This window comes from Microtus oregoni, unplaced genomic scaffold (genome assembly GCF_018167655.1).
Source record: "Microtus oregoni isolate MIOR12 unplaced genomic scaffold, Mior012 000005F_ref0000423, whole genome shotgun sequence".
Classification (NCBI taxonomy): domain Eukaryota; kingdom Metazoa; phylum Chordata; class Mammalia; order Rodentia; family Cricetidae; genus Microtus; species Microtus oregoni.
In genome coordinates this window covers 33,376,983-33,395,374 of record NW_024543064.1, presented here as the reverse complement: position 1 = coordinate 33,395,374, position 18,392 = coordinate 33,376,983, and the positions used below count along the sequence as shown (strand labels likewise).

Here is an 18,392-nt window from a genome sequence, read left to right as displayed (position 1 = left end):
TTCCGGGAGAAAGGGCTCCTCGGCCTTGCAATTCCAAGGAGTGGGTCCCAGGCCTTACTCAGCTGTGCCCACAGTCTCTAGCGGCGCTACTCCAAAGGGAACGGAATTTGTTCTTGACTTCTCTCTAGGGGGAACGCAGGCGCAGAAGGCCAGGGGCCTGGCGGGCTAAATGCAGCCCCAGCCCCCCAAAGCGCCCCAGGCCTTTTGGCTTCGTTCCAAGCCTAGCCCGAAGGGGAGGACATCTGCTTCCTCCAAGGATCCCAACTGAAGGGCAGAGAGTCTGGGGAGAAGAAGAGGACTCCTTCGCCGAGCCCCACTTCCAGGGGTTCGCGAGGATCAATCATCTGAAAGCTAGAGCCACTTGTAATTTTATTCCCTGGTAGGAGGAGCCAGAGTAGTCGGCACGCGGGAGGGAGGAGATGGGACCAGGGCGGGGGAGGGCGGCCAGGGGAGCCGCTCAGGGAGGGGAGGGACTTGGCTAGGTTTCTCAAGCCTTCTTCACTCTCCAAACTTTCACCAAACTCTTAGCCCCCGCCTCCCCGAAACCAAAACACAACAAGCTCTGGAGGAGCCGCAAGCAACGCGGCGGGGCGGGTGGACTGGCGGCTGCAGAGAGCCTCGGGAGGCTGATGCAACTTTCCCTTTAAGAAAGCCACCTGGGCGCACCGCGGTGCGGACCCAGCAAGCCTGGGCCGGGGGCTGCAGTATGGTAAGAGAGCTGGGGGAAGGGGGCTTTGCGGCCCGCGCCTCGGTCTGTCCTGTGATGGTTCTGGGCGTTTCTGTGACTCTGGGAGGTTGAGCCCCAGGACCAGCGTGTGGATGTGTGTGCGGTGCGTGGATGCGACAGCGTATGTATGCTTGCGGGCATCTGTGGCTGAGAGTGTGAGTGCTAGCTGGCACCGGGATGTCTGTCTTGCCGCGAAGGTCGGGGTAGGTGCGCGAGTCTGTGTGTCAGCGCTGTCACCAAGGAGCTAAAGCAGACGGAGGCGGGGGGGTGCTTTCGGAACGAGGGGGGGGGGATGAGCTGCGTGCCGACGCCGGCTTGGTCGGGGGCGGCTGGCGCGGGGCTGTGCGCGCAGCGCCGGAACCGGAGAGCGTCTTCGGTCCGTCTGGGGCGCCAGTGGGTCTGCGGCGGGGTACCGGCGGCGAGGTCCTGCCCCGCGTGCAGCCTCTCGCCCCACCTCCTCTGCCAGCCGTCCTGGCTACCTATCTAGCCGCCCCAGCCGGCGGCCTCCCTAATCTGCCCGCCCACTCGCCCGCCGGGTGCTGGTTCCCGCGCGTCCGTGGTTCCTGGGAAGCAGCGAGGAAGAGCCTCAGCGCCCTCCGGCTCTCTTTTGTCCACGACTCGCGTGGCTGCGGCAGTGGGAAGAGACTGCGGGCGGGGAGTGGTTTTGGGGGGCTGCTGCTCGGGTGGGGGGCAAATCCGCACACTGCCACTCTGGGCGCGCTTGGGGCGAGTGCGGGCGGCCACAGGTGAGGCCTGGGTTCCCGCAGCCCCACAGGACGCCCGCCCCCAGCCTGCGCCCCGCAGCAGGCAGCCACGCACAGGCTGGAGTGGAGGCCGGCGAGCCGGGAGGGGGCTCGCCCGCAGACCCGGGAGGGGCCGAGGACGGGCGGGGGCGGGGCAAGGGGGCGGGGACCTCGGCACCCCGGTACTTTTCCACCGCGGGGGGCGGGGCGGCCTCTTCCACGCCAGCTGAGAGACGCACACGTGGTGGCTGATGTAACGCCCGCCCCCCAACACACCTTGCACCCTGATTAAAGCGGATCGGTCTCATTTCGAGGAAGTGGGCACTCCGGGCGGTTCCGCGGCTCCAAAAGCGACCGCACCCCACACTGCCCGCCCGCCCGGGGCCTTAGAGTCGTGGCCCGGCCGCTACTTAAAGGGGCCGCACCCCCTCTCGGGCCTGCTTTCCTCAGGCCACGCCCCTAGCGAATCACTCTTAAAGGAGCTGCAAACCCACCCAGCTCTCTGACAGCTCCCTCACAAAGCCTGTTCTATTTCTTTTTTTCGTTTTTTCTTTTTTGGTTTTTCGAGACAGGGTTTCTTTATGTAGTTCTGGCTGTTCGGGAACTTTCTCTGTAGACCAGGCTGGCCTTGAATTCAGAGATCTGCCTGCCTCTGCCTTAATGGCCAGTGCCAACGCTACCTGTTCCGCTTCTTAATTGAAGCAAGTCTGACACTGTGACCGCTAGAAGATAAGATAAAGGATAAAGAGCAAAGAATGGGCAAAAAGAACTTAGAGACATCCTGGATGTGACGGTCAAAAGACAGAGTAGTGGATGATAGGACGGGTTCTAAGGACCAGAGGAGACCGCTGAGCATGCCCAAGTGTTTTCAGAGACCTCAGAGAAAATGCCCGTTACTCGTCTTAAGTTCAGCCCGACTGCAGTGGTATAGCTCCTAGCATGCAGAAGAATCACACCTCTGCCTAGCAGAGCTCTCCAGTTGGAGGGGGGCTCACTTGGACACAAGCAAGCATGCTGCTCTTGTAACCGGCATGCTAGTCAGTACCCTGCATCTTGAGGGGTACTGTGGAAAGGCTGACAGCAGCAGCAGGTGGGAGAAGGCTTCATGACGGCAGAGGCATGGGGACCACTGGGGACCGAGACCCCAGAGGCTCCTGAGAAGGCCGAAGAGTGTCATGCTAAGCAGATGGCAGCAAGTGGCTGGCTTGGGGGTCTCAAGCAGAATGCATCATGCACTCAACAGTGTCCTGCCACTTCTTCCATGCGACTGAATAAGGACTATGCCTCCTCCATCCAAACCGTGAAGTAGTTGAGGTCAGGGAGACCTGTTACCTGTTACTAGTGAGGACTTGGTTCAGATGGACCCCTAAAATTGGTCTGCCTAGGGGCTGGAAAGATGGTTCCGTGGGTAAGAACACAGTCTGGACCTGGATAGATGGTTAAGAGCACTGGCTGCTCTTCCAGAAGACCTGAGCCTAGTTTCCAGAACTCATGTCAGGAGGCTCACAATTGCTTGTAACTCCATCTCCAGGGAATGTGATATCCTTCATAGACACACATATTCTGTCTCTACTCCACCAACCGTATGGGTGTACTTACACACACACATACACGCATAAAAATTAAAAATAATCCAGGCAGTGGTGGCACTTGCCTTTAATCCAAGCATTTAGAAGGCAGAGGCAGGTGTATCTCTGCGTTCGAGGCCAGCCTAATCTACATAGTGAGTTCCGGGTCAGCCAGGGCTACACAAAGAAACCTTGTCTGGAAAAAACAAAACAAAACCTTCTATATTTGTATACTGCTCTTGCAGAGAACTCAAAGGTTTTCAGCACCTACACTGTGGGGCTCACAGCCACCTGTAACCGTAGCTGCAGGAGATCCGACTCCTTCCCTGTTCTCGTGCCTATACTCACACATGTGCACATAATTAAGAATAAAAATGAACATTTTGTAGTTGGTCCACCTGACTGCTTCCTGGTCGCCATGAGACCAGGAGCTTTAACGTGGGCACATTAATGAGTAGATCTTTGACTACAGCCTCTGAAACCATATACAGAAACAGACCCTACCCTCCTTTAAAAAAAAAGTCCATTCGACAATCCCATTTGAGGAAGAAGAAAGTCCCAAGTAGCAAAGGGCTCTGTATCACCTTGCTGACTCACAGACAACCCAGTTAGTGTGTCTCCATTAGACCTCTCCCTTCTCTGAGCCTGCAGTATTGCCAGCATTCTCGTCCCTGGGACCAGGAGTAAGTAAGACCCTTCATTTTCTCTCAGCACCCGCAGGGAGTCGTTCATCACCAAGTTCCGTTGTGTTTCTAACTTTCTCTCTCATCGCTGCCCTTTTGCTTGCACGGGCATCAATTTCATGATCCACGCCCCTTCCTCACTGCCCCGGCTCATCTGGTTCCTAGCTGATGACTTCTCTTCCATTATTGCTTTAGTGTTTTCTCTACACTCTGTTGAGGGATTCGTATGTTCTCTCTCTTTTTAATACTTCATTTCATGTGTAAGTGTGTGTACCTAGTATGTGTATGTCCACCATCTGTGTACAGTGCCCAGGGACGTGAGAAGAAGGCATCAGATCCCTGGGACTAGAGTCACAGATGGTTGTGAGCCACCTAGAACTGGGAGTCGAACTCAGGACCTTTGAAAGAGCAGCCAGTGCTCTTAACCACTGAGCCATCTCTCCAGCCCCTTGGTTTATTTTTGTTGTTGCTGTTTTTTGTTGTTGTTGTTGTTGTTGTTGTTTGTTTTGTTTGTTCAAGACAGGGTTTCTCTGTAGCTTTGGAGCCTGTCCTGGAACTCACTCTGTAGACCAGGCTGGCCTTCAACCCACAGAGATCTGCCTGCCTCTGCCTACTTAGTGCAGGTTTGAAGGCATGTACCACTACCACCCGGCTTTTTGTTTGTTTGTTTGTTTTTTGGTTTTTTTTGGGGGGGGTTAGATTGTTTGGGGAGGATTTCTTTGGTTTTATTTTTTGTGAGCTATTTTTTTTTCTTTGTTTTTTTCAGGACATGTTTTCTCTATATCCCTGGCTGTCCTGGAACTCTCTCTGTAGATCAGGCTGGCCTCAAACTCACAGACACCTGCCTGCCTCTGCCTCCCGAGTGCTGGGGTTAAAGGTTTGCACTACCACACCCAGCTACCCCTTCTGTTTTGTTTTGAATTAGGGTCTTCACATGTTGCCCAGGCTCATCTCATCCTTGTGGGTGCAGATGATCCTACCTTCTGAGCCTCCTGAGTACCCGAGCCTGCAGGCAAGCAACTACACCCAAGGAGTGGAGCTTTCGCGGAGCCCCTTCCGGCAATCCATTCTTCTCCTGCTTGATATAATGCTTAACAACCTTTAATGGCCATCTTGGGGCTAAGATGGACATCCAGACCTCAAAGGTCCTTGCCTGGCTTATCTTTCCATTTTACCTTTCTCTTTGGTGATCATAACTTTGTCAGTTTCATTTCCTCCGGTCACCTCTGACCTCTTCTTTCGTTCCTTACCTTTGCCAATTGTCCTTTTGCCCAGAGAAACCTTCCAGACTGTCACCCGCTATAGAGTGCATATAGAGAGTTTTTCTCCAGCACACTGTTTATCTCCATCTGTAATTATTTAGTTGGACATCCGTCCCTCAGTCCCTCCCCCACCCCATTCCCCCTGCCCCCCACCCCACAACCACTAGGATGCAGGAAGGCAGAGAGACCTTTGGTTCTTGGTGCCTAGCATAGGTCTGGCCTAGAGCAAACCTGCAATAACTATTTGTGAAACAAATGAAGGTAATTGTAGCCAACCTTAAAACATCTGGTGAAGAGTTCAGGCCATAGCCTGTTGGCAGTGGAAAACCCTAGGAGGATGCTTTAGGGTCTAGGGAAGATTAATGGATGGGAAGAGAGGAGAATATGGAGAACTTGTGATAGGCACAGAAATTGGGCAGAGACCCCCTAGGCTTATCAAGGGGCTTATAACTAGCCACACTCTCGAGCTTGAGAAAAGTCAGCCGCAAAGGGTCAGATAACACTGAGGATCGTAAGTAGTAAGTAGTGACTACTCGAGGCCAAATCTAACCCTATCAGATCCCAGAGCTGAAGTCTTCACTATACGCCACAGTGACCATGGCCTGCTGCTTGTTAGTGTTGCTCTGTGTATGGGTTGGAACGGGTCTGGGGTCTCGGTATTTCAGGTCTGTGGATCTAGATGAGGGCCTGGCATCCTGTGGGTAATTAATTTTTTCCCCCTAGTGCCATGGATCCAACCCAGGGACCCCAGCACGCTAGTCAAGCACCTCCACTGACCTGTGCCTCCAGTAGTCCAATGGTTCCTTCTGAGTGGATGGATAAAGGCATTGCCCAGAGTGGTAAAGGCAGGAGAAGCTACCAAGCTTCATACCACCTTGTTCTGGTGCAGATGCTAAGCAGTCTTGTCCTTACGAGAAAATACGCTACCGGAGGGCAGAGACTGCTGCTGCACTTGGTACTCAGAACTCCAGTGACTTCCCTGGGTGTGATCAGAGATGTCTGTTGGAAAAGTTGGCTCAAACCTTGCAGGCTAGGCATCGGCCTCTCTGCAAACCGCCAGGGAAGCTTCAGTGTGTCCTGGTGAGGCTACTCTGTAGGTGCAGACCTAGGATGCTCTTAGTGTACTGAGCTGCCCCCAGCCCAGAAGGTGGCTTAGAGTAGTATCATCTGCCATGATTGCTATCCTTTTTGTTGTTACTGGTCCTTGACAGAAAAGAGGCAACTTTGGGAAGTCAGACCTTCCTGTGGAAGGGTTTGGTGATTGAAGAGGATGAATGTGCCCAATGGCACATTCCTCTTCTGACTGCTATCAGAAGACAAATCCATGAGCAGAGCTTCTTTAAGAGAGTACCTTGGAGAGGCAGATGCCAGCCCTAGCCACTGACTGCTTACTTCCCTCTTCATCCCTGCCCAGAGAAGGGGAAACCAAGTGCTTGGGACAAAGGCACTAATGAATCAAGGGCTGATTTGGATAAGTAAATAGTGGCCTACCTTTCCTCCAGACTTTGCCTTCCTGTGAGTGAGAGGTGGCCCTTGGTTGGTGGCTGCTGGTGACAGGAATGATTCTGAATAGACTTTGGAGTGGAAATTATCAGGAGCAGAGCCAAATCTTCCCTGGAACCGGGCTCTGTGAAGATTGAACCACATGGTCTGTCCAATCCCGGGAACCCCCCCCCCCCATGACTAAGCTCTTCAAGGCTCTCTAGAGATTGCTCCCTCCTGAGATCTGTTCTGACCACATTGGGCACTGATGCGTGCATGAGCTTTGCCATCTCCCCCTCCTCTTCAGCTCACCTGCCCACCATATGGCTCTAAGTTTCCTATACAATCCCTGGGTGACAAGAACCTCTTTCCAGGACTTCTGTCTTCCCAGTGCTCCTTCATTGCAGCTCAGCCTATACCTGCTTGCTGGCCAGTGTGCTAGGGCCTGCGCCCAAAGGGATAAAGGAAGCTCAATCCCAAGCCCTCAAGTAACCACTGACTTGGGGTCACAAGGCTCAGAACCAAATCTGTGTGACCTGAGATGATAAGGGCACTAGGACAAGTTTGTACAAAGCCGACAGAAGAAGCTGTCCCTCATTCTGCTGGAGCAGTGTTGGGAAGGGCTGCTACAGAGAGGGGGTGACATCTCGGCCCAGTCCTAAAGGACTTGCAGAATTTCACTCGGTACAACTAGAAGACCGTGTGGTAAAAGCAGGAGGTGTGACTACGTCTGGTGTGTCCTGCTCGGTCAGTGACAACAGCACCAAGCCCAGCCACCCTGGAGCCCAGGATGAGTGGCGCTGGGGTTGGTGGTGGGGTGGAGTGGGGGACATGGGGACTTGTGGTTGCCTGGCTGGGGAGTGCCCACTGATCCAAACTGACACCCCTCCCCTCCTGGGGAAAGGTTACAGTCATTCACACAGATGATGAAGGACTTGGACCCCATCCCAGCTCTGTGTTCATTTTTTATCTTTTATAGGATTGGGCATCTGGAGAGTCAAAAATAGACCTTTGCCCATTGGGACAGGAAGCCTAGAGAATAAGGGATCTGGGGGGAGGGTTGAGAAGGCAGCTAGGGAAGGGCTGGATCCCAGGGTCACTCAGAAGGGAGCAGGATGCAGAATGGCCTGGCAGAGGGAGTGGATACAGAGAAAGGGACGTTAGGTTCTTCTGACTGGTGGTGTGGGCTCCGTATCACAGGAATGTCATGTTGGAATCCCGCCTCTGCTCATTCCTCAATATCTGCAGTGTCCTCCTCTCACAGATACCCACAGGCTCCATACTGGGACGCTGTGAGTCCCTAGCTAACAGACAGCTCTCTCACCTGTGATGTCCACTCTGGGTACTGGTGCCAGATCATACTCCTTTCCCCCTTCCCTGCCTTCTGCCTGAGAATGGCTTGGGTTGTGAAACCATCTCCATCCTCAGAAAGGTTTACGAGGAGACTCCCTCCCGCTTCTGCTGTTCAGACTGATTCCTTCCTTCAGAGACCCTGCCATGCTGTCTGTCTCTGGTGCAGGGATGTGAATTGTCCTTTCTTTGTGTCTGTCAGGGCATTAGCAACATTTCTGATAAACTTCCTACTCCCTGTAGTCCCTCTCACCCCTACCTCCAAAAGAAAAAAATGTAAAACCTCTTACCTGATTCTTGTTCTGGGGAGCCCGGGGGCCTGCCTGGTCTAGAGCCTGACCTCACTCTGTTCTCCACAGCTCTTGAGGCCTGTTGTCTGAAGGGCACTGAGTCTGCAGGCGTGATCCAGGTCTCCAGGTCCACCAACCCACCGCCACCATGGTAGGAAAAGGTGCCAAAGGGATGTTGGTGAGTACAGGGGCCGGACTTTACGAGGAAAGGGTGTCCTAAACATCGCCCTGTGAGGTCTCCTGCCAGCTGCTTGTCTTCACGGGGGGTGGGGGGCTAAGAGGTTCCACAGGGCCAGGGTTGGCACTACCATGGGTCCCATGTGCCAGGGCCGCCTTAGGTTTGGGCAGGTAACCCCTTACCCAGCAGGTTAGACAACACCAGGCCCCAAGCCTGCAAGTGGTTCTACCATAGGCCAGCAAAGGCCTGCCAAGGAGCAGAGCGCGTCTGTCCTATCCTGGTCAGAAGAGGTACTATAGAGTGGTCATGGGTTGTCCTGTTGAGAGAACAGTAGACGCTTGTGAATATACCCCATGCCAGCCCAATGCTGGGCATGCACAGACCTGTCCAATTTCGCCAGCTTCTCTGCGGCCTTCATACTGCAGGAAGTAATGAATGCCTTGCTAGGCTTTTCCAATAACTCCATTCCTCCACGGCCCTAGCCACAGCCCTTCCTTTGCCCTTGATCTTAGAGCTCAGGAAAGGTGCGGGTGAGGCCCTTCAATAAACAAGAGCCTAGGTTAAGTCCCTCCCCACCCCTACCTTTTTGAGATAGAGTCTCACTGTACAGCTCTGGGTGTTGATGTGAGACTCCCTATGTAGATGAGATCTGCCTGCTTCTGCCTCCCAAATGCTGGGAGCAAAGGCTCAGATCTTTTCTCCAGCCCTGCCCAGAACCCCCAGCTCCCAGTCCCTGACTCAGTTCCTCATGCCTGCACCAAAGTAAACCCCTTCTTTCAGGTCAGGTCTGAGCATGTGTAGCCATGCTTGGCCCTGGGTCACATTCTTGAGGAGAAAGTGAGGAGGATGGAGCAGGTTGGCACTGAATGCAGGCCCAATCCTGAGTGCTAGGTTCTGTGTTTGCCCCTGAGATCTTGTGTCAGGGAGGCGCCAAAGTGGGCGGTTATTGTGGTGGAAGCCAGTGACAAAAGATAGCCCCTCCTTCACTAACCCCCACCCCATCTGTGCCTTCTACTGCTTCCTTTATTCCGTCAAAGGCTGGTTGGCTTGAGGTCTCTGCTGAGCCCTCCCCAAATTAATTCTGTCTCTCACCAAAGATTGCTGTGATTCACGGGCCCTGGTGGGGGGGGGGGGGGAGGGAACAGATTGTGAGTAGGTTCAGAGCCTCTCTCTAGACACCAGCCCTTTGACCCAGTCCCCCCCCCCCCCCCCCCCCCGGGCCTGTTCTAGAGTCACCTGCTCCTGTAGGGATGGGTTTGAACGGATAAAGCTTTTTACAGTGTACCTGAGCCGATCTGAAACCAAGGTTCTCAGGGACCTACACAGATGGGAGATCGTACTCGCTGCACACTGGTTAGGGTGGATTCTGTGCAGACCCAAAGAGGACCTGACCTTTCCTCTGCAATGTCTTTGGTTGAATGTAGGGTCTGGTTCTATCCCTTCCTGCTCTGGAGACGCCGAGTCATGTGAAGCCCTCTGAACATGGCTGTTCCTTTTCTCTAGTGTGACCCTGGAAAGGCTAGACAGGCAGGAGAGAAGGGGAACCAGGCGGGCAGGACAGCGAAGTGTAAATCACGAGGTCTCACAATCCCTGCCCCAGCGGAGCTTCCGGGACTCTGTTCTCTGCTGGCCAGCCAGGCCAGTCAGTCTGTGGGCTGGAATGCTGTCTTGGGACTCCCATTCCCAGCACTCGGATGTGCCTAAAGATAGCTGGCGCTTGCTTTCTTCAGTGTCCTCTGCCCTTTAGCTTTTACCCATTGCTATGTTTGAGGCTTGTAGCATCTGTCCCATGGGCACCCCCAGTAGATGCTCTGAAATTAATTCCTGCCTCTTCGTTCTGTTCTGCTGATGACCTTGGGCTGCTCTATTCTTGAGTCTGTTTGGAGCAGATGCTGCCTCCTTCAGTGTTTGTCTCTAGGATACAGCCTCAGAGGTGTCCTGGGCAGCCGCCCCTGCTGAACCCCAGTTCTGCTCTCTGACACGGGAGCTAAGTCTGCACCTCTTGGGTGTTCGTCTCCTAAGACCAAGTGGATGAGTTGAGGAAATTCCTTGCAAGCATGCTCCTTAGGATGCCCAGGAAGGTCAGAAGAGAGAGTGATGAGGGTGTGTATGTAAGCTAATGGCCCTTGAATCTTTCCAGTTCTCTGTGGCGGTATTGCTTTCTTGGTGTCCTGCCGTGTAGAGTTGACAGGTGATTCCCTACCACGGGATCCTCGTTTCTGTCATCCTTTGTCCCAGGTCTGACTGAGGGTGAGGACCTGGGCTATTCGGGTATCTTCGTTGTCAGTAAACACTCTGTGTTATTCTCGATACTTCCTGGCCTCTGGAGCAGGTGTCCCGTGGAGAAGCAAGTCACTTTCCAGCACGTGCCTAGGCCCACATGCTTGCTGCACGTGCCCTTCTCCCCACTCTCAGCCCAGATGGTCTCTGCCAGGCCAGCTCAGCTGCCCTCCTCACGGCTCAGTGGCTCCTAGGACAGGGCCGCAAGAGAACCCAGCTGGCCGGGGTGCCTCGAAGCAGGGGAGCAGCTGGGATGCTTGGGGCCACTGGGGTTGGATGAGGTGGTCCTTCCATGAAGACCTAGAGTCTCTGTACACATGTGGAGCAGGGCTCGGTCTCCAAGGACAGGAACTGGAGGAGGACAGCCTAAAACAGGCAATGTGGGTGCCCCCGCCGCCACAGTTTGAGTCTTCCCTCGCACCCCGTCTCACACTAAGTTTCCCTGTTGGCCTTCTCAGTCCCTACCTATGTGTTGAGTCTTACTTCTTCCCATGTGTGACACACTGGTTGCCTCTGCCACTGGGAAGCCTCCTAACGAATAACAGCAGAGTCAGTCGACACCAGGGTCCTTGGTGCCAGAGCTTCTAACTCCCAGAAGGCTCTGCAAGTGCCACAGGCCACCTGGGGCTGCCCCACCCTGACCTGTTCCATTGTATTTTGGCATGAGGGTTTTGAATACCTCCTGCCTGCAGCATCTACACAGGGCCTGGCACACAGTGGATACTGGCTCACTAAGCCTAGTCTTGGCATTTAGCAAGTGCTCAACTAGTACAGGCCTGGCACACAATGGTAGATCACCAAGCAGAAGGCTTGGCACATGTTGGACACTCCCTTGGTAAAGGGCTTGACAGGGTTGGGTATAAGTCTCAGCATGTACCCAATGCCTAGCTAGTACAGACTTAGTACATGTTGGTGTACCCCTTATCTCAGGGTCCTGCCACCCAGTGGGTACTCATGGAGCATGGTGCCAGGTGCACAGTGGGTACTTAACCATGTTTAGTCCTTGCCTAGAACAGGATTTGGCATACGCAGATTTTTTTACCTAGCGCAAGACCTCCTACCCCACAATAGTTGACTCGGCAGGGACTGACACAGAGATATCAGCACTGGACGCAGCACATAGTAGACACTCTTCTGATAGAACCAGGGGAACGCACAGTGGGTACTTTCCTAGAACACATCTGGCAAATGGTATATCTTTAGATACAGTGATATATCAGTAGACACTCTGCTATTGCAGGTCCTACCGTACAATGAGTGCCTTCCTAACACCCTGCACATAGTGAGTTCTTTCTTAGTACACATCTGGATCACAGTGTATTTTCAGCAGTGCACTTGGCGCTCAGTAGGCACTCGACTGTCATAGGCCATGGCACACAGTGCCTGCTTCCCCAGGGTTTGGCACATGCAGCAACTTTCTTAGCTCAGAAACTCCACATGCTATAGGAAAGTGCCCTGCTGGCCGGACCAGGCTAGGCACCAACCTGCCACGGGGCCAGATGTGCAAGAGCTACACCTGTAAAATGGAATATTGAGATCCTGAGGGAAAAGGACTTGCCCTCCCTATGCTTGTCCCTCCCTCTTTCCTCTCCTCTTCCCTGTAGCCCACCTACTTAGGCCTACAGCCTCACCTCCTCTCACATAGCTTCTGCTAGCTGCCCCCACACCCCAGCATGCCTTAGTCCCAACTCAGCAGGACCTTCTCTGCAGAGCCATAGAGGACAACAAGGCCCCTAGACTCCTTGCCCCTCTGGAAGGATGCCCACTCTTATTAAGAAAAGTCAGAGGCTGGGGCTAGGGGAGTTGGCTTCCTTAAGTGGGGATGGAGCAGCTGGATCCCACTAATGAGGCCTCATTACAGCCGGGGCCCAGCTGGGCTGCTGCCTCCTGTCCCCATGGCCAGAGCCAGGGAAAGCCATCCAGCCAGGGCTGCCTGTTCTGGGCACCCAGCCCAGCGCAGGGCAGCCAGAGCCCAGAGCCCACCCTGGGTGGAAGTAAGCAGCATTTGGGCATCATGGGTGACTGGGTCTTCCTGGAGTCAATGGCCCCGGCCAGGGCCTTGGCCCTGAATCATTGCCTGCAGGAAGTAAGGGAGTGTCTAGGGACCCATACTCCACGACACAGACCCAGTGAGCAGCTGAGTCAGTGGGGTCTGAGGCCGCCCGCTTAGGAGACTTACTCAAGCAAGGCCTCTCCAAAGTGGAGAGGAGAGTGTACTGAGATCATGGGGTCCTGAGAGGCTAGTGTTAGCAGGTATGATGTGTTTAGGCAGAGCCTGGTTTATAGTAAGAACCTACTATGTATCTGTTATTACTAACACTAGCTGGCTTCAATGAGTGTACATGCTACCCCATTTTAGAGAAGCAGAAACTGAAACCAGACACTTGAGCAAGTCACTTAAGGTTACATTTGGTGAGAGAATGAACATCCGAGCCTTGAACTTAGACCTACTTGATTTGGTTTTTCAAGACAAGGTTTCTCTGTGCAGCTTTGGAGCTTGTCCTGGATCTCTCTCTGTAGCCCAGGCTGGCCTCGAACTCACAGAGATCTGCCTGCCTCTGCCTCCCGAGTGCTGGGATTAAAGGTGTGTGCCACCACCGCCTGGCAGGTCTGCCTGATTTTTAAGCCTGTCGGGTTTTTTTTTTGTTTTTGTTTCGTTTTATTTTAGATTTTATTTTTTATTTTTACATTTTTTATATTTTATTTTTAAAATCACAGTGGAGGGCATTATGTGCATGAGAGTGCAGGAGTCTGGGAGGCCAGACGAGAGTGTTAGATCCCCTGGAACTAAAGTTATAGGTACTTGTGAGTTACCTGATGCAGGTGCTGGGAACCAAACCTGGGCCCTCTCGAAGAGTAGTATGTACTCTTAGCCACTGAGCCATCCCTCCAGTCCCAGACCCTGTCCCATTTTTCCCTAAGCAATATCCCCCCATGAAGTCACACTTACAAACTTCCAGGGGAGCTGTCCTTACACGAGAATTCATTCATGCCCCTGTTTGTCAGGTGTTTGCTAAGACCCCACTGTGTGCCAGGCCTTTGCTGTCTTAGTAGGTCTCTGGTACTTACTTTCTAAGTCTCCTGATATGGTATCTGGGTACCAGCGAGGAAGATGAGTGTGGTCTCAGAGAAGAGCAATTGGATGGACAGAGACTGACACACAGATCTTGGTCAGCACTGGATGTGGCACACAGTAGGCATCTTCTCACATAGAACATACAGGTCAGGTGTAGCCTGACATCCACCATGGTCATGAGACATTGGCAGAATTGCCCAGCCTGCTCCTCAGATGCCAGGCAATGCAGCTCAAATCCCTACCTTATTCCACACCTGCCTCCCTTGTGTGGACTCTGCAGTGACCACTTTCTTGGGCAGTGCTGGGTTTTTTTTTTTTTCTTCTTTTCTTTTTCTTTCCTTTTTTTTTTTTTTTTTTGGTATTTCGAGACAGGATTTTTCTGTAGCTTTGGAGCCTGTCTGGAAGCTAGCTCTTATAGGCCAGACCGGCCTTGAACTCACAGAGATCCTTTAAGGTATGTGCCACCACAGCCCGGCTAGTGCTGTTTTTCTTTAGACAGGTAATGGCACAGTCACTAGGCCATAGTCACGTTCTTCTGTGAGGACACCCCATCATTTTGGTTTGGGAAATCTAGAGTTCACAAGAAAGAGGTGCAGCCATGGGACCCAGAATCTCTGTCTACACCACTCGCACACTGTAAATACTGTTTGCTGTGGACTGCGCCCTCCACCTTCCTGTCCCCCACCATCAGCAGTGCCTATAGGGACAAAACTCATCGCTCAGCTGTAGCCACCAGCCATTCCAGGAGCCCACAAGCTCCCAGCCTGCAGGCTCAGCTCTGGGGGCCAGTTCTTTGAAGAGATGAGCCATCCTGTTGCTCTGTCCTATGGTCATGGTGTGTCTGTCTGTCCGTCCGTCCATCCATTTGTCCCCGTGCATGTGCATATGTGTCTGCATGTGTTCTAGTAACTTGCTGAAAACAAGGGAACAACACAACCCTATGTCTCATTCTCCAGCTCTGGAGCACCCGCGCTGGGCTGCATGGGGACTGGCCGGAGGGGGAGGGCCAGTGAGTTGTGGGGGGGGGGGGTAGGCAGAGCTTCTAGAGGAGATGAGGTGAAAGTAATTGCCGCTGCCCAGCCCGGCAGTGGGAGAGGCAGGGGATGTGTCGTCAGTGTCGCACTGGAGCTGGCAGAGGTGTGAATGAGCAGTGGAGACACGCGTGCCGCGAGTGCTTGTCCCAGGATGGCTGCAGCTCACGGACCTGTGGCCACCCCTTCCCCAGAACAGGTCAGTCACCTTCCAGAAGGTCAAGGCCCCCTCCCTGATGCCAGGCAGGCTTGGTGGCTAGGCTGGTGGTGGAGCAGGGGACTGAGTGGTCTGTGCCAGGAGGGGCAGGCACAGCCAGTGAGTGAGACAGACACCAGCCAAAGTGACCCAGAAAGTTGAGACTGCAAGGGAGTGCAGGAAGAGGTAGTGGCATGGTGGGGGTGAGAGGGAGGCGAGTGGGGGTGTTGGGGCTCCCCCAGCCCAAGGACCTGCTGAGAATCTGCTCTAAGTCTCAAAGCTGCATTGTCCCAGCTCCCGGGGAGACGGGCCGGAGGTGCCCAGGAATTGTACTAATCAATACAGCCTCATTGTCTGTGCCACGGCAGTTACTCCTATGGGGAGAGAGAGTGTTGGGGGGGACCGGGAGTGTGGTACATGGGCTCAGTGGTGAGAGTTGGGGGAAGGGGACATGCAGAAGTCTTTGCTGGGGGGAGAGAGACCCTTTGGAGCATTTGCCAATGTCCAGGGCAAGTGCCTGCACTGGGTGGGAGTGTGGATCTTCAGCCTGGGAAGCTGAGACTGAGCAAGGATGGTGTGCACAGTACAGCTGATGGCAGTGAGGGTGAGGGGACCGGGAAGGCTACCCCTTTTTCCTGTAGGGCATCCTGACTTGACCTTCTGAAGGCAAGAGAAGGAATGTCCTCTGAGTCTGGGCTGATTTTGGAGGAAGCATTATGTAGGCTGTTCTCAAACTTGAGAACGGGTTAGAGCCAAGGAACCAGGGCCACTTCCCAGAGTGCCGTCCTGCTGCCAACTGATGAGGCAGAGGCCACCCCCAGCTGTCTCGACACAGTCTTCCAGGCTGCCAGACTTCTCCAGGAAGGAAGGTGAGGGCATGGGCAAGGCCCACCCAGCATCCTCCATCACTCTCCCCAGGCCCTGGAGCAGAGCCTGACATGCCTAGGGTGCCAGTCTTCTGTCTGCTGACTGCAAAATCAGCAGGTCACTCTCTGTCAATCAGGGTTTGGTAATGAGCCAGTACCAGGTCTATCCCTGACTCTCTTATCTGCCATACGAAGGCCTGAACTTTGCAGGCACCTAGAAAGGGTCCTGGGAGGAGCCCAGCATCGTTCTGAGTGTCCCTTGAAGCCGAAGATACTCAGAACCCAGGAGACCATGCAGGATGGCCAGGTTCTACCATGTCTGTCCTCTCTGACTATCTCACACCTAGATGAAAGGGGCCTGTGGTTGGGTGCCTCTGGTCCTACTTGCACAGGTGCTGCTTGAGAAGCTCTCTGTTCCCTGAGGGCAGGAGAGCAGAGGGGTTCCTGCAGGGAGGATCTCCTGCGGCAGCTCAGACTATAATAGCTGCCTTGCCTTGGTTCCCTGCTGGGGCTCTAAGCAAGTTGCTTGTGATCTGATTTGGTTCCAAGTCAGTCTGAGATGTGAGGTCTTGCCTGCTCTCCTCCATTGGGTTTGTTTTGGACAGACTTCATCCCATGAGCAAACTCTGGGGCCAGAGAGTCCTGAACAAGAAGCCTGCTGGGTCCCAGCGGGGCCAGTCTGCCAGGGCAGATTCAGAGTTCTTCCATAGCCACAGAGGGCAGGCGGAGGGAGTTCACAATTCACAAATATATCCACTGAATCCTGGCCTGGGAGGGTGGGAGTCCCCAGCCAGAGAAGGGGCGAAGTTCAGGTTCCGGGGCTGGGCTTGTATGTCCATATGAGGAAGAAATGAGGGGCTCCTGCCTTGGGTTGGCCAGAGTTACATCAGAGCTGGGCTTGCCTGCTATTCCCTGATGCTATTCTAGATTTGCACACAAGATTTTTTTGTTTGTTTGCTTTTGGCCAGGTATGGTGGCTCACATCTATAATTCTAACACTCAAGAGACCAAGGCAAGTTCACTGTGAGTTTGAGGCTAACCTAGGCTACAGAGTGAAAGCTTTAAAAAAAAAAAAGCAATCTAGAAAGCTGGTGGGCACTAATGGGAGGTGGGAAACAGTGAGAAATAGTTGCATCGGGGCCTGGGAGATAGCTCAGTGCACACAAAAGTACTTGCTGCACGAGTCTGATGACTTGAGCTTGGTCCCTGGATCCCACAGTGGAAGAGAAGAACCAATTCCTGAAAGTTCTCTGACCTCTACATGCGCGCTGTGGCAGATACACACTTGCATGCACGCACGCGCGTGCGCGCGCGCACACACACACACTCACATACACTGTAGTAATAAAATTTTTTAAAGGTTTTTTTTGCTGTTGTTTTGTTTTAAAGACAGAGCTGTATTACAGGAGAGGAAGAGCCAGGGAACATTGGTAGATCGGAGGAAGCTGCTTGGGTTCTGAACCACTATGCTATAGCCGCTGCCCAGTCTGTCCTCTGGTTCCCTAGATAGGGACGCTGAGATACCCATGTCAGAAGGGACTGGCCCTGGGCAGCTAGGAAGCAGATTCTAGAATACCTGGTTCCTAATCTCACACTTCTTGTCTTGGCCAAGCCCTGGGCAGAGTGGAAGATCCTGATTCCGGTAAACTCTTCCAGGCAAATAAGCAGGGCAGAGGTCTGCGTAAGGGCTTACGTAAGCGACGTGGCTCAGCGAGGCTCAGCCAGCCAGGTGCGGACAGCGCGGGCAGGGGTTGTCCATCTAAGGAAGATCACAGTCCTGGTGTGAGGATGACTACATACATAGCGTTCGTGGCAGCTCTGAGTGTGTGTGCATGCGCATGTGTGTATATATAGTGGCAGTCAGGTTTCCCCACTCTGGGAAGAGAGCTCTCCAGCCTGCCCACTGCCCAGCCTAGGAGAGCTTAGGTGTCCCGATGTTCTCCTTTCCTGAAGAACCACCCCCTCGGGGCATGGCAGTGGTCTCTCAGAGAGCTGCCAGCAGGGGTGACAGGGCACAGCCAGGAGAGTCAGAGGAACTGGTGTGCCACATCACAAGGGGATCTGCTCCGATGGTCTCATTCCCCACTGAGCTATCAGCAGGTGAGAGAGGAGGGGCATGGGGGGCAGCCAGGGTGACATGTGGTGGGCAGGACAAGGCTGGAACTCAGCCCGTCCAAGTTCTTAGGCAGCCAGGCAGCCAGACTGGATCAGATCATAAGCACAAAGGGGTCCTTTTGTAGGCATTTCAGGGCCAATGGAATGGTTAATATTAGTGACAAAGCAGGTCAGGGAAACAAGGGTCTTAAAATCGGGAAAATGATGTAAGGAGGTTAAGAAATTTTGTGACATGGAAAACATGGTTCCAGGCTTACCCTGTGGTAAAGGGCTTGCTGAGCATTTGTGACGCCCTAGTTCAGTCCACAGTAAATGAGCGCGCGCACACACGCGCACACACACACACATACATACGGGGTTGGGATGCAGCTTTCCTGAAGCAACTATTTGGGACATAGAGGGTTCTTGGAGGAGAGCTGGACAGAAGATAGACTTGGAACACTTGAGAAGCCTCGGCAGAAGGGCGGGCTTGCTCTCTCAGTTGAAGACCTAGACCATCTAGCTGTCTGAGTTAAGATCTACCCAGAATGGAGGTCAGGGCCAAT

The 18,392-nt window shown here is 53.6% G+C and overlaps 1 protein-coding gene across 3 annotated transcripts in view; it reads left to right on the top strand.

The window, feature by feature from the left end:
* Positions 1-495: 495 nt before the first annotated feature.
* Positions 496-18,392, top strand: part of Slc6a9 (solute carrier family 6 member 9) — a 36,396-nt gene continuing 18,499 nt past the window's right edge. Inside the window, exons 1-2 of one of the 3 annotated variants that reach the window (XM_041652689.1) lie at positions 496-709; positions 8,175-8,283. In XM_041652689.1, coding sequence (XP_041508623.1) covers positions 8,254-8,283 — 30 coding nt within the window. In that variant the 5' untranslated portion in view covers positions 496-709; positions 8,175-8,253. Of the gene's footprint in view, positions 710-911; positions 931-8,174; positions 8,284-14,717; positions 14,870-18,392 lie in introns of those variants that run through there. The other 2 variants (XM_041652690.1, XM_041652688.1) reach the window with 2 other exon arrangements.